The sequence below is a fragment of the Leuciscus leuciscus genome (genome assembly GCF_965113295.1).
Source record: "Leuciscus leuciscus genome assembly, chromosome: 24".
Lineage (NCBI taxonomy): Eukaryota > Metazoa > Chordata > Actinopteri > Cypriniformes > Leuciscidae > Leuciscus > Leuciscus leuciscus.
Window position 1 is genome coordinate 5,342,333 of NC_138723.1, and position 14,860 is coordinate 5,357,192.

The 14,860-nt window shown below is 38.2% G+C and overlaps 1 protein-coding gene across 2 annotated transcripts; it reads right to left on the reverse strand.

Moving 5' to 3' along the window:
- Positions 1–1,510: 1,510 nt before the first annotated feature.
- Positions 1,511–8,363, reverse strand: diras2 (DIRAS family GTPase 2). Of its 2 annotated transcripts, XR_014202207.1 has the most exons (3): positions 8,178–8,363; positions 3,427–5,028; positions 1,511–3,382 (listed from the first exon to the last, which is right to left on the reverse strand). XR_014202207.1 is itself a non-coding variant. In XM_082156882.1 (2 exons), the coding sequence occupies exon 2, from the start codon at positions 5,008–5,010 to the stop codon at positions 4,411–4,413; it is 600 nt and encodes a 199-aa protein (XP_082013008.1). In that variant the 5' UTR covers positions 5,011–5,028; positions 8,178–8,363; the 3' UTR covers positions 1,511–4,410. The 2 variants fall into 2 exon arrangements, 1 of the variants encoding a protein (XP_082013008.1); XM_082156882.1 differs by having other exon boundaries at positions 1,511–5,028.
- Between the last annotated feature and the right edge of the window lie 6,497 nt (positions 8,364–14,860).

Below are 14,860 nucleotides of genomic sequence, written 5' to 3' on the forward strand. Positions count from 1 at the left end.
GTATATGATAGACACTTTACTATCCCATGAGGCCACGGGAGAGGATTTGTGAATAGCGGTGACGCAACACAACTGACGCTTGTAGTTGACATGATAATGACAACATGGCGGATGTAGTACGTCCGGATTACATTCATACTGCACTCATTCATATTACAGTATATAGAACGTATTATTATTATTACATATTTAAAATAAGTACCCACTCGAGAGTATGTGATTTCGGACACAGCCAGTCATGTGTTTCCCTTTCTCCTCATGTGATCATGTCATGTGCTCTCCTTGCTTCATGTGTTGTTTTCATTAGTTGTTCTAGTCATGTGGTTCTCTGTTCTGTTTCGTCATTGGTTCATTGTTCATTGCTTTTAGGTGTCTTGTCAAGACATTAGTATTTGTGTATAAATAGCCCTATGTTCCCATTGTCTGGTGTCTAGCTTTGTGTAAACGCTGTTGATGAGTTTATATTTGTTCAAGTTTATTTCAAGTCTTAGTTTATTTTGCATTTGTTTTGATCAAGTTTTGTTAAATAAATCTGCACATGGGTTCAGTTCAACTTGCCTCCAGTGGATTCATTACAAGCTGGATTGGCTAAGGGAAACCACAAAGAAAGAGCTCAAAACAAATAGGAAACAATGGCATTATTCCTATTTTCTACCTATACTTAGCAAATTCATGTCAACTAACTCTCATTAATTCAAGTGTGGGTATCTGCCGGTCGGAGTAATGGGCATGCCATAAGGTCTTTACAATTGGTTGCAAAAGCTGCCTTATGGTGCAGGGTTAGGGGTTAGTTTGTGTTGTAGCATTGTGTAACTTTCGCCACACCCCTATCTTTTGACACACACATGTCCACGACCTGCAGCTTTCCCTGTTTCCCTGTCTTCATTAATATGAAACTACATGCCAACAGACTCTCATTAGAGTATAAGTAGACTGTAGTACACTGTTAGGTTCGATTTAGGGGTCTAAAGTGGACTATCAAAATAATCTAAAATGGAGGCATTCTCCTGTCAGATTTGATGTCAAAGTCATCTGATATCATTGTTGTTTATAAATGACAGCATTTTTTGTCAGATGAATGGTGTATTGTGCTGGTGGTGCTCATCTTCATGAGAGAGCTGTGTTTCCGGCCTGATGCTGGTTAAGTGCTGGCAGGTGCTCCATTATACTGTAGGACACTTGACTTGCCGATAATGAGCCTCGCGGGCTTTATTACTCAGACATGTCTAAATAGCACAGAAATTCTTCCCCTGTGCACCTTCCCCCCCCCCCACACACACACACACCAGCATCATTTCTGCCCAGAGTCACACCATTCATCTGCGGTTTGAATAGATGCACATATAAACGTGGCAGCTGCTATGATCTTAACACAATTGTTTGAAAACAAAGGGAGCCGAAATTTCTATTACAACCATTAAAATGTTCTTTCATGTGAAAATGATGGATTCATTTTCTAGTTAAATTCTTAAATAACTTTACGAATGAAGACTTTAGATCAAATGCATAATATTATTTATTCTTGTGACCTAAAATACAATCATATAAACTTGTAGGCACACATGATGTCTATACAGGCATTTCATCAAAACAATTGAACAATTTTTATATCAGAACTCCACCTGTATAACAGAAACCCACTGTAAGCTTTGGGTCTTAGCAGTTCCTGTACCCGTGATACACATTTTCACTAGCTACATTTGCACAGATTATGCTATTCAAGTTAAATATCACATTTGATAAAGCTCTCCAGTACGCTACTACAGAAAATATGCAGCTGTTTACTTCACTCTAACCAGACAAGTGAGTTTCTTCTTGTAACAAATATAATATAGCACTTGAACTTGATTAATAGCTCACTGTACAAGAGCTGTCATGCTAAAATACATAATTAGAAAAGCTATCCTCTCAAAAGCACATGTTGATATTTCACTAAATATGTGTAAACGCATGTAGATGATAGATCATGTTATTTCGCTTGAAAAAAACCCTGCCAACTGTAATTTTGTCAGCGATTAATATTATTATGTTTACCGTGTTCAAAAATGAATCTGCCAATAAGGTTTACAATTAATGTGACTGTGTTGTAGCTGATCTTTCCTTTGATACTACAATATCCCTTCATACAAATACTGTATATTACTGGGAAAATAGTCAACTCTGTGTTTGGAAGAGCACATTTATAAACTCATTAATAGACAGAAAACCTAAAAACCCTGAAAATAAAACTAAAGCTTTGATGCAATCCAATCGAAGGCATATAATAAAACTATGACAGCCATCCTTAAAACCTTGACAGTGAGTTGCACAACTAACACAGTAACAACCATTTAGCTTATTTTAGTTGATTACTACTGGCCGCATGCCTTGACATGTTACCATTCAGTTGATGAACGCGATCATGAACTGCCATATATGACATCTCTGTTATAAACACGTTAATTTCACGTTAAAACCCAGCCTGTGCTGTAAGAGTTAGCTGTTCTCCAACACAACGGCTATAAAGCTAAAGCGACTATTTCAATCGATCTCGGGAATAGCTAGTGTTTTTAAATAGCTTTTAAAACCCTTGTCCTGATTTTACTGCTTTTTGAAATGCTTATTGATTTAAAAAAAAAAAAAAGGTATTGGTACTGCCACTGGGTTAGCCTGGGGTTTTCCCTTTGAGTTTGTGGTCTAGAAGGGTGTAAAACTGAGAGCAGAACAGGTTGCCAGGCACTGATGTTGCTGTAAACTTTGATTACACCACAATCACATCTGTGACAAGCTGGCGAAATTATGTCATTACAAAGTGTAAAATTAAAGGATTAGTTCACTTCAGAATAAAAATTTCCTGATAACTTACTCACCCCCACGTCATCCAAGATATTCATGTCTTTCTGTCTTCTGGCGAAAAGAAATGAAGGTGTTTGAGGAAAATATTCCAGGATTTTTCACTATATATTGTCTTCAACGGGTTGAAAGGTCCAAATGTGAGTTTCAGTGCAGCTTCAAAGGCTCGACACGATCCCAGCCGAGGAATACAGGTCAGATCTAGCCAAACCATCACTCATTTTCTAAAACAAAAAAATTATATAGGCTATACTTTTAAACCATAAATGCTCGTCCTGCATGTCCATGACTTCACGCATTACGTAATCATGTTGGAAAGGTCAGGCGGTAACCTGATGTATGTGGAAAATGTAGGGCAGGGCGGAAAACCAACGTCAAAATCGTTCGACATCGTTGTTTTACCTTTTATGAATGTATTTTCTTTACACGTTCGCTTTGTAAACACTAGGTCAGTACTTCCGCCTACCTTTCAACGTAATTACGTAATGTGTGGCGCATCGCAGAGCTAGTGCAAGACGAGCATTTGTGGTTAAAAAGTATATAAATGTTTCTTTTAAAAAAAAAAATGTATGACCAATGGTTTCTCTATAAGACTCTCATTCCTCGGCTGGGATCGTGTAGACACTTTGAAGCTGCACTGAAACTGTAATTTGGACCTTCAAACCATTGATAACTGTCCACTATATGGAGAAAAATCCTGGAATATTTTCCTCAAAAACCTTGATTTATATTCGACTGAAGAGAGAAAGACATGAACATCTTGGATGACGTGGGAGAGTAAATTATCAGGAAATTTGGATTCTGAAGTGAACTACTCCTTTAAAATTTTATGAACATTGGTTCTCTAGGAATTTCTCTACGGAGCCCCTAAAGGAACATGATGAAGGAAAAAATATGAGATGGAGGAAAAATTATTTGTCAATGCTATTGCGTTCTCGCAAAAACGCTTGCGTTCCACCAAGAAACTCAAAAAGAGAAAAGAGAAAGAGCTCAAAATGTTTTGCGAATGAAGCATTAAGCATTGACTTATTGTTTGTCCTCCCATCTCATGTTTTTTTCCACCACCATGTCCCTTTAGGGACTCCATATTTCTCCACAGAAAATAAAGTCAAAGAATAAGTAAAGAATGTATATTTTGCTCACTCTTTTGCATAATTGCATATAATGTTGGTGGATGGGACTAGTGCAGTCAGGCTCCTAAATGAAAAGGCATCATAAAAGTATCATAAATTGACAAAAGATCTTCCCCTCCAGTAAGCGAATGACTTCAGTAATATTGCGCATGAGTCATATGAACTGTTGTTTGTCATTTTGGACATTACCCCGTTTACTTAATATGGAAAAGAGCGCCCATTCTTCGTAAAAAAAAAATAACATTTGTGTTCCACAGAAGAAATAAAGCCTTAACGGTTTACCACATTTTCATTTTTGGATGAACTCTTTCTTTAAGATATCCGAGTAAACAACAGATGTCCCACTAAATCCTTGCTCCTCTTCCAACGTTCTTGTCTTCAGGTGTAAACAGTGCATTAAAACCATCCGCAAAATGCTTTGGTTTTCCAAACACACTTTGGTTTTTCACATGACCACACATTTGCCCTTCAGCTTCTCAGCTCGTTTTTGCTGCTTGCTCTTCTTGCTGTCGATCTGAAGGCTCACAGTCCTGCTTTTCTCCAAGTTCAGAAGCTCCTGAAACAGCTCCTTGACGTTGTGATTGGTCTTGGCTGAGGTCTCCATGAAGGCACACTTCCACCTCTTGGCCGTGGCCTCTCCGTCCCCGCTCTCCACTTCGCGGCTGTTCAGCTCGTCGTTCTTGTTTCCCACCAGCATGATCGGGATGTTCTCGATGTCTCCCTTAATCAGGCAGATCTGCTCAAAGATGGGCTTGAGCTCCTCCAGAGACTGTTTGCTGGAGATTGAGTAGACTAAGATGAATGCGTGGCCTTTAGTGATGGACAGGCGCTGCATGGCGGGGAACTGGTGGCTGCCTGTGGTGTCCGTGATCTGAAGCGTGCAGATGCTCTTGTCGCAGCTGATCACCTGCCTGTAGGTGTCCTCGACGGTGGGGATGTAGCTCTCGCGAAAGGTTCCCTTCACAAAGCGCAAGACCAGGGAGCTTTTGCCCACTCCACCGGCTCCAAACACAACCACCCGGTAATCATTGCTTTGTTCTGGCATAGCGGCGCTTAAAAAGACCTGGATGGAGGCAAAGTGAAAGGAATGTTTATGAAATACAAACACCAGAAGTTTGACATCCCATCAACAACACTGTATTTGCATTATAAATCATGAAATGAGCCAAACATTATATTATAATATTATTATGATATTACATTATTTTAATTCTGTGAAGTCTGTTTTAAAACATGATTTCGGTAGCCTACAGAGAGCTTTCTACAATATAAACATATAAAAAATATATAAAGTAGGGGTGTAACAATATATCGTGTCACAATACTGTATATCGCAATACAAAAATGCATCAATATGTATCGTGGATAGTTCACCCAAAATGAACATTTCTGTGTCAGTACTACATTAAACTACTATAATGTTAAATATAATGTATAATAATGCAATGGGGGGGATATTTGTGGGTCCTGATAATGCATTAACATACATACTGTACGTCTGATGTTACCAGTAGAAAGTGGCCTACATTAATTTAAATATATCTAGTGCAAGTGCAAATATATTCGTCTAAAATAATTCTGTATTTTCAGCTCCAGAATCATTTTTTTATTTAATTTTTTTATGTCTCTATTGGGTTTCCAGCACCGAGTCCAAGCCTATTCATTTACACCCACAATGTAACACCAAATTTAGTGTGTCAATCAACTGTACATTTTTGGTTAACCTTTAAGGCTACCATGTCTTGGAGTATCGCAATCGTATCGTGAGTTCAGTATCGCGATATGTTCGAATCGTGACATGAGGGTATCTTTACACCCAGAGCCGGATTAACGCAAAGGCAAACTAGGCACGTGCCTAGGGCCCGATTGGCGGGATGGGGCCCAGACAGAGGGACAAAAAAAAAAAAAAAAAAAAAAAAATGTACAAATGTCCTATCTACAATTTATTTCAATATTTATTAATTAACTAAAAATAGTGACGATGTTTATCTTAACCATAGACTGTTACATTACTGCAGTTAAACCAATTAATGTGTCCGTTACAAAGCGGGTGCCGGCTTCTGAAAGTATGTGTAACGAACATCCATCAGGTGCTGCGAGGCAAAAGCCTAATAAGCACACAAAGAAGCACAGCTCATAATGCAGGTGTGTGAGTTGTCGTCATCTATTTTGGAGTGATTGCAATGTATTCTAAATATAAACTTGTACTGTAGATCAGCGTCATTTCTGGAAAAATCATTCACCGCTTTATTACGAGTTTAAAAGAGCGCGAGCGTCATTAACGTGCCCAGACGCGACGCTTTGAATTTGCGCGTACAATGAATAACATCGCGTCGGGAGCTGACTAGTAAAAAAGCTACAAAATTAAAAGACAAGACGTCTGTATTCCAAGTTAAAAAGCCAACACACTCACTACAACATTTTTAAATGTTTCAAATAAAGGATCTCATATCTATGGGTCTATCTTCTAAATTCTGCTGATGATTAGATTATACCCTGACATTACGCCAATAATATCAGTTTATATATTTTTTTCTGCTCAGTAGCGATCGTGTCTTTCTCTTCCACTTGATTTGTGTATAGCATATTTAAGGTAGCAATGCAATATAAAAGCACTTATGCTCATCTACTGAAGTGGGATTCTGGAACTGTGAATAAATCGAATAAAACAGCAAAATAACAACAACAACAACAATAACATCTTCATTAAACAAAAAAGAGATTACCTTAGATAAAGTTTGATTAATATGTACATACAGTACCGGTAAAAGTCTGGACCCATTACTATTTTTAATGTTTTTGAAAGAAGTTTATTATTATGCTCTACAAGCCTGCATTTATTTGATCAAAAATACAGAAAAAAACAGGAATATTCAGCAAGGATGTGTTAAATATATAAAAAGTGATAGTGAAGACTTTTTTAAAACAACTTTTTAATAATAAAAAATCCTGAAAAAAAGTATCACAGGTTATAAAATAAATATTAAAGGAGAAGTTCACTTTTAAAATGAAAATTCTGTCATCATATACTCACCCTCATGTTGTTTCAAACCTGTATGAATTTCTTTCTTCTGCTGAACACAAAGGAAGATATTTAGAAGAATGTCAGTAACCAGACAGTTTTTGGGTCCCATTGACTTCCATAGTATATTTTTTTCCTACTATGGAAGTCAATGGGACCCAAAAACTGTCTGGTTACTGACATTCTTCTAAATATCTTCCTTTGTGTTCAGCAGAAGAAAGAAATTCATACAGGTTTGAAACAACATGAGGGTGAGTATATGATGACAGAATTTTCATTTTAAAAGTGAATTTTAAAAGTGGTGCTTCTCCTTTAAGCACCATTTCTAACATTTGATAATAAATCAGAATATTATAAAGTTTTCTGAAGGATCACGTGACACTAAATTCAGCTTTGCATCACAGAAATATAAAGTATAGTAAAATAGAAAACCATTATTTTAAATTTTAATAATATTTCACTATATTATTTTTCTGTATTTTTGATCAAATAAATCCAGGCTTGATGAGCATAAGAGACTTCTTTCAAAAACATTAAAAATAGTAATGTGTCCAAACTTATGTACAGTGTAAGTAAAAATATACTGCTTTTAAAATTAAATGTTGTATAAATAAAAAGGTTAGGAATCATATTTGCTTCAAGTGTTTTTTTATTGGGGGTGGGGGGCCTCCAACATGAATTTTGCCTAGGGCCTCCTAATGTCTAGAACCGGCCCTGTTTACACCCCTAAAATAAAGCATTCAAAATTCATGCAATTCGAAATCCAAGTAAACTCAGCTTTCTTATAATGAGAGTCAGTGGAGATACTGGCCAATGAGACCTCTGCCAGTCTGACATGTAGGTTTCCCTGATCAGTTCATCCAGCAGGACGAATATCAAAGCCTCAACACAGGAGCAGCACAAGCTCAGTGAGCACATGGATGCAAGCAAAAACGGGACATATATCTGAATGCGTCTTTTATTTGACGGTAAACGGGTCAGGATGTGATGCAGCGCTGTTTGGTGGAGGCAGAATGCGCAAAACAACACGGACCAAACGGCACTAAACTGTGAGTACCACTATACTATACCTTTGATATTCCTTGTTATATAATAAATTATATATAATAAATATGGTGTATTTTAAATAATAAATAATACATAACACGATTTAATACGCTGGTTTGAATGGATGCGCTTCAGAAACTCACCCTAAATGCTGATGTACAAAGGCGTAATTTTAAATTCCCGTTGTCATGTCGTGGTGGACGATGGAGATGATGGGATATGGGTTGTTTTTCCTGAGGTCTGCTGCGATCCCTCTAAAGGTCCATCTGAGGCATGATGACTGTGATGTTTAAAGGGAGCGTGTGTTTCCTGAGTGTCTGCTGACTCTCTCCCGTTCTCTCCCCGTGACGTCATCATCTGGGATTTCAGCCCGTTGCAAAACACACACGAAGCCCTGCCTCATTATATTCCTCATATTCATCAGACCCGTTTTTATAGTGGGCTATTTATATAATTCATCTGTAGATGTGCGTTAGGCTTTTGTGAAGTTAAGAAATGTAAGATTAAAATTAGAATTTCACTCGAAATGTAAACAGATAGCAATGGCATTGTTGAATGGTCTTCATACTGAACTGTGAACGGCTTTTTCTTCCCTTCTTTAAATAATAACGTCCTCTCCAATGTGATTGGCTAAATGTCAGTTTTACAATGTGTTTCATAGAGTTTCATACTGTACGACTAATGTTTGTTACAAAACACATTCTCAAACTATACATCCTTTCAAGCTTGGCATCAGTAATGTATCCTATGTAAACAATAGAGATGGGTATAGGTTACTTACAAATTGTAATCAGTTACTGATTCCAAATTACATGATCAAAAAAATTGTAGTTAGTAACGTAATCCATTACATATTTAATGTAATATAATATGACTACTTTTTGATTGCTTTTGACCTAACTCATTTATCATATTGATTTGAATAGTATAATCTTGTACCAAATTGATATAAAAATACAAAGAGAAAGAAAATATATTCCATTCTCTGTTACCAGCAGCATGAAGTACATTAAAGGGATAGTTCACTTTGAAATTAAATTTTGGTATGTTTTAGCTTATCTCAAGGGCATCCAAGATGTAGGTGTCTTTTTTTCCGCAGTAGTTTCAATTTTGATATTTTTAGGTCAAACCGTTCTTGTCTGTCAGTCATATAATGCAGGTCGATGGTCACTTGTCTCAAACAGCATGCACAGAGTCCAAATTAAAACAATTCCCCGTCGTCCAAATTAAACAATTCCCCATTGTAAGTACACATTGATGGCCTAAGTATAGATATATACATTAGATGTCGCCTTGGATACTGCGAAACCGTAGCCAAGGCGACATCTATTGTATAATCTATACCCGCCCGTGCTCTCAGATCACTTGGACGTGGCTGAGTTAAAGAGGTAAAAACGATATAAAAACTGTTCGTTTTCTCACACAAACCGCTCGTTTCGTGTCTTAGGCCATCAATGTGTACTTACGATGGGGAATTGTTTAATTTGGACGATGGGGAATTGTTTTAATTTGGACTCTGTGCATGCTGTTTGAGACAAGTGACCATAGACCTGCATTATATGACTGACAGACAAGAACGGTTTGACCTAAAAATATCAAAATTGAAACTACTGCGGAAAAAAAGACACCTACATCTTGGATGCCCTTGAGGTAAGCTAAAACATACCAAAATTTAATTTCAAAGTGAACTATCCCTTTAAATATTATACATTATGTCAGAGTTTCCCAGACTTGGGCTCGTGAGTTTAATGAAAAGCTATTAAGTAATTAATTAAGTCACCCTAACCCTAAAATAATCATATTAAAACAGATGATCAAAATGAATGATGAAATGAAATTTGTTTACTTGCATGTCATGTGACTATTAACCATCAGATAACCATAAACTTAAAGGTAGGCTACAATATGTACGATTTTTGTAATAAAATATCCAAAAATCACTTGCACAGTGTGATATATTTCCGGCCGTTGTGTACTTACAATATCTCAAAAGTTCCCAAAGACCCCTAGCGGCGAATTTTTTTAAACATATTGTAGCTTTAATTTGATTATTATTGGTATTTATTATTTGCCTAACTTATTAACTTAAAATCTCAGGAAGTATTTCAAGTAAATATTTTAGGTCAAAGAGGTTCAGCTGACAAAAAAAGTTGGGGAATCTCTCCATTGCATGTAAATATGAAATGATGTGTTACAATGGTTGCAGCAATGGAGGACGTAGGATCTAATTGCAGCAGTCTTTTATTAAACAATTCTTACACACACAAAAAAAAAAAAAACTCTGGATTCTCAAGAGCAGGAACAGAGAACAAGACAGAACACAGGGTTTAAATAGACAGAGCAAATTAACAAGACACACCTGAACTGAACTAACAATCAATCAGAAACTATAGAAACAAACAGGTATGGGTGGAGGAAGACAGAACTGAACTAATTAACAGATTAACTTAACACAGACCAGAACAGAAATCAAAACAAACTGACAATGTGACCATTATGTGTATTTGGACATTGGTTAATGTGTTTAAAAGACGAAAGCTTTCCTAAGACAGTAATACATGGTTAAATGACTGACTGAGTGATCATTCAGATAATAATTAATGTGTTCGTCAGGAGCTGCAAAAATGCAATGTTAAGAAAACACTTGTTAAAAGTGTAATGACTTCTGTAAATCTCAGTTTGTCTCAGTTTTCAGTGAAAGTCACATGACTAGAGCAATTCCACAAACCTGGAAGAGCTTCTGATAAGCAGTAGGCTTTTTTTTTTAGAAAGGAAAATGTTAAATATTAGAAGTATATAAGAAATATAAAATATATAAGAAGTAGTAGGGGGAATCAATGAATTATGAATTATTTACTGCCATTGTGAAAATAACATATAATCATGTAATCAATAAAAATTAACTATAGTCTGATTATGAATATTTTAAAACGTAATATCTAATTACAAGTACTTGATTCTTGGAATCTAATTACGTATAGTTCAGATTAGATGTAATCCATTACTACCCGGCACCAGCTAACAAGCTAAACGAGGTGTAACAGCAATATCTGTGAAATAGTTCAATGGTTTATATTTGTTTCAAAAAGCTTTATCCACACATTTAAATTATTTTTTATTTTTTAAATTACTTTTGACAGTTATTTCAAATATCTACTTGAATCCATTCTGCATGTGATAGTTCCTCACCGGTGTTGATCTAAAAGCAGCTGTAATCCAACCAATCAGCACCAGAAGAAACCTATAGCCGTCCCTCCAACCAATCAGCACCAGAATAAACCTATAGCCATCCCTCCAACCAATTAGTCTCCAACCAATCAGCACCAAAAGAAACCTATAGCCGTCCCTCCAACCAATTAGTCTCCAACCAATCAGCACCAGAAGAAACCTATAGCCGTCCCTCCAACCAATCAGCACCAGAAGAAACCTATTGCCGTCTATCCAACCAATTAGTCTCCAACTAATCAGCACGAGAAGAAACCTATAGCCGTCCCTCCAACCAATCAGCCTCCAACCAATCAGCACGAGAAGAAGCCTATAGCTGTCCCTCCAACCAATCAGCACGAGAAGAAGCCTATAGCCGTCCCTCCAACCAATCAGCACGAGAAGAAACCTATAGCCGTCCCTCCAACCAATCAGCACGAGAAGAAACCTATAGCCGTCCCTCCAACCAATCAGCACGAGAAGAAGCCTATAGCCCTCCCTCCAACCAATCAGCACAAGAAGAAGCCTATAGCCGTCCCTCCAACCAATCAGCACGAGAAGAAACCCATAGCCGTCCCTCCAACCAATCAGCACAAGAAGAAACCCATAGCCGTCCCTCCAACCAATCAGCACCAGAAGAAGCCTATAGCCATCCCTCCATCCAATCAGCAGAAGAAGAAACCTATAGCCATCCCTCCAACCAATCAGCAGAAGAAGAAACCTATAGCCGTCCCTCCAACCAATCAGCACCAGAAGAAGCCTATAGCCATCCCTCCAACCAATCAGCACGAGAAGAAGCCTATAGCCGTCCCTCCAACCAATCAGCACGAGAAGAAACCTATAGCCATCCCTCCAACCAATCAGCACGAGAAGAAGCCTATAGCCGTCCCTCCAACCAATCAGCCTAAGAAGAAACCTATAGCCGTCCCTCCAACCAATCAGCACGAGAAGAAGCCTATAGCCGTCCCTCCAACCAATCAGCACGAGAAGAAACTTATAGCCGCCCCTCCAACCAATCAGCACGAGAAGAAACCTATAGCCGTCCCTCCAACCAATCAGCACCAGAAGAAACCTATAGCCGTCCCTCCAACCAATCAGCACGAGAAGAAACCTATAGCCGTCCCTCCAACCAGTCAGTACCAGAAGAAGCTTATAGCCATCCCTCCAACCAATCAGCAGAAGAAGAAACCTATAGCCGTTCCTCCAACCAATCAGCAGAAGAAACCTATAGCCATCCCTCAAACCAATCAGCACCCGAAGAAGCCTATAGCCGTCCCTCCAACCAATCAGCACCAGAAGAAGCCTATAGCCATCCATCCAACCAATCAGCACCAGAAGAAGCCTATAGCCGTCCCTCCAACCAATCAGCACCAGAAGAAACCTATAGCCGTCCCTCCAACCAATCAGCACAAGAAGAAACCTATAGCCGTCCCTCCAACCAATCAGCACCAGAAGAAGCCTATAGCCGTCCCTCCAACCAATCAGCACCAGAAGAAACCTATAGCCGTCCCTCAACCAATCAGCACGAGAAGAAGCCTATAGCCGTCCCTCCAACCAATCAGCACCAGAAGAAGCCTATAGCCGTCCCTCCAACCAATCAGCACCAGAAGAAACCTATAGCCGTCCCTCAACCAATCAGCACGAGAAGAAGCCTATAGCCGTCCCTCCAACCAATCAGCACGAGAAGAAGCCTATAGCCGTCCCTCCAACCAATCAGCACCAGAAGAAGCCTATAGCCGTCCCTCCAACCAATCAGCACCAGAAGAAGCCTATAGCCATCCCTCGCCTCTGTCCCTCCTGTTTTCCAGCATCCCTTATTTGTTTTGCAGATATTGGCCAATCAAGGCTCTCTGTCAGGGATGGAGAGAGAAGTGATATGATGTCTGTCTGCTGCGTATAAGCAAACCTCACTTCCACAGTCTTTGAAGGTTTACATTTCATAAGTTCATGCAATTTCCTGGGAGTCGAATGCATTGACCTGCACATATTGTTCACTGTGTGAGCTGCAGAAGCTGTGAGAGAAGGGAATCGGCTCCTTATGATGACCTGTGAACGGTCTACTCTTCTACACACTCGCTCTGTTTACAGAGAACCGCGGTTATGTGAGTAACCTAATGTTTACTGACATTTTACAGAGACCTCGGGGAAAATTCAAATAAAGTATGTCATGACCCCTTTTATTTATTTATACCACCAAATAAACAGTGTTATCGATAGACATAGCATTATGTTGCCTTGCAATCCTGATTGAAAACACTTTGCCTAAGGGGAACCTTCATACAAAAACATAAAAAGTTTGGTCCACATGAATCCTCTAAGAGGAGTATTTAAAAGTTGTGTGAGTTTCATTTTCACAAAACCCTTAATGGCCGACTTCCTGTTGGGTAGAGTGCCATTTTTAAGATGTTCGGCTCAACAGTATGAACAGTATTTATGTACAATATACCAAGTTTTTAGCACATTTGTTTTATGCACATCTTAATTATCCCCAAGTTTTGCCTATGCCTAACGACTGATGACTACGACTTTACGACCGAATTTCATGAGTTTTTAAGCAAAATCTAAAGCAGTAGTTCTGCACCCGGGGCCCACTTGAGGGCCTCAAGATAACTTAAAAGACCAAACAAGCTTGAAATAAGCTAGAACAACAAAAAATCGAAATACTGTATTTCTTATTATTTGGTTATTTTTATAATGAATATACATCTTTCTAGTTATGCCGCCAAGCTATGAAATATTTTATCAGTGGAAACCGTAAGTGAGGGGAGGCCTTCAAATATTGTTGTGGACAATGGGGGCTTGAAGTCTAAAACAATTATTGAAAAGTTTCAATAAGATGCTTTTTTTAAAACAAAAAGATGCTTTTCAAATCATCACCTTTATTTATACAGTGCTTTAAAATACAGATTGTTTCAAAGCAGCTTCATGGTGATAAAATCATCAAATATTAGACAGAAGAAGATTATTCAGATCAAGTCAATTCAGTGTTGATTCAGTACAGTTGTGGTGGGTTACACTTTAATTCAATGGTCCACTTTAGACATTCTACTGACTATACGTAACTTGTCAACTAACTCTCATTAGAGTATTAGTAGACTGTCAGGTTAGGTGTTAGTAGAGTAAGTTGACATAGTTGCAAAGTTACTTACAGTCAGTATAATGTCTGTTGGAGGATCATCACAATAAAGAGTTAGCAGATATTACGCAGACAGTCTACTAATACTCTAATGAGAGTTAGTTGACAAGTTACTTGTAGTCAGTACAATGTCTAAAGTGGACCATCAAATGAATGTGTTGCACCAGAATCACAAATCCGATTCGCTGTAAAGCCAATAGTGTCATCATCAATTTAGCTTGTGTATAAAATTGTACATAATCATATTTGCATTGGAGATTTCAAACATTAAAATGATAACAGACTGAAGGCCGAGATACAGTACGTGTTGGTCTGATAAGATCAACTTTGATCAGTTTATGAAAATAAAGGACTGCTAACCACAGCAACAGATGTGGTTGCTATGAAGGCGTTCCAGTTGATCTCGGCATTGTGCCGCCCTCTGCTGAGAACAGATGAAACTTCACAAAACAAGTTTGATTTCTTCAAAACTCACCGCATTCTCTA

Excerpts from the sequence above, each read along its gene's own strand:
- diras2 (XM_082156882.1), bottom strand. The coding sequence starts at position 5,010 with ATGCCAGAACAAAGCAATGATTACCGGGTGGTTGTGTTTGGAGCCGGT.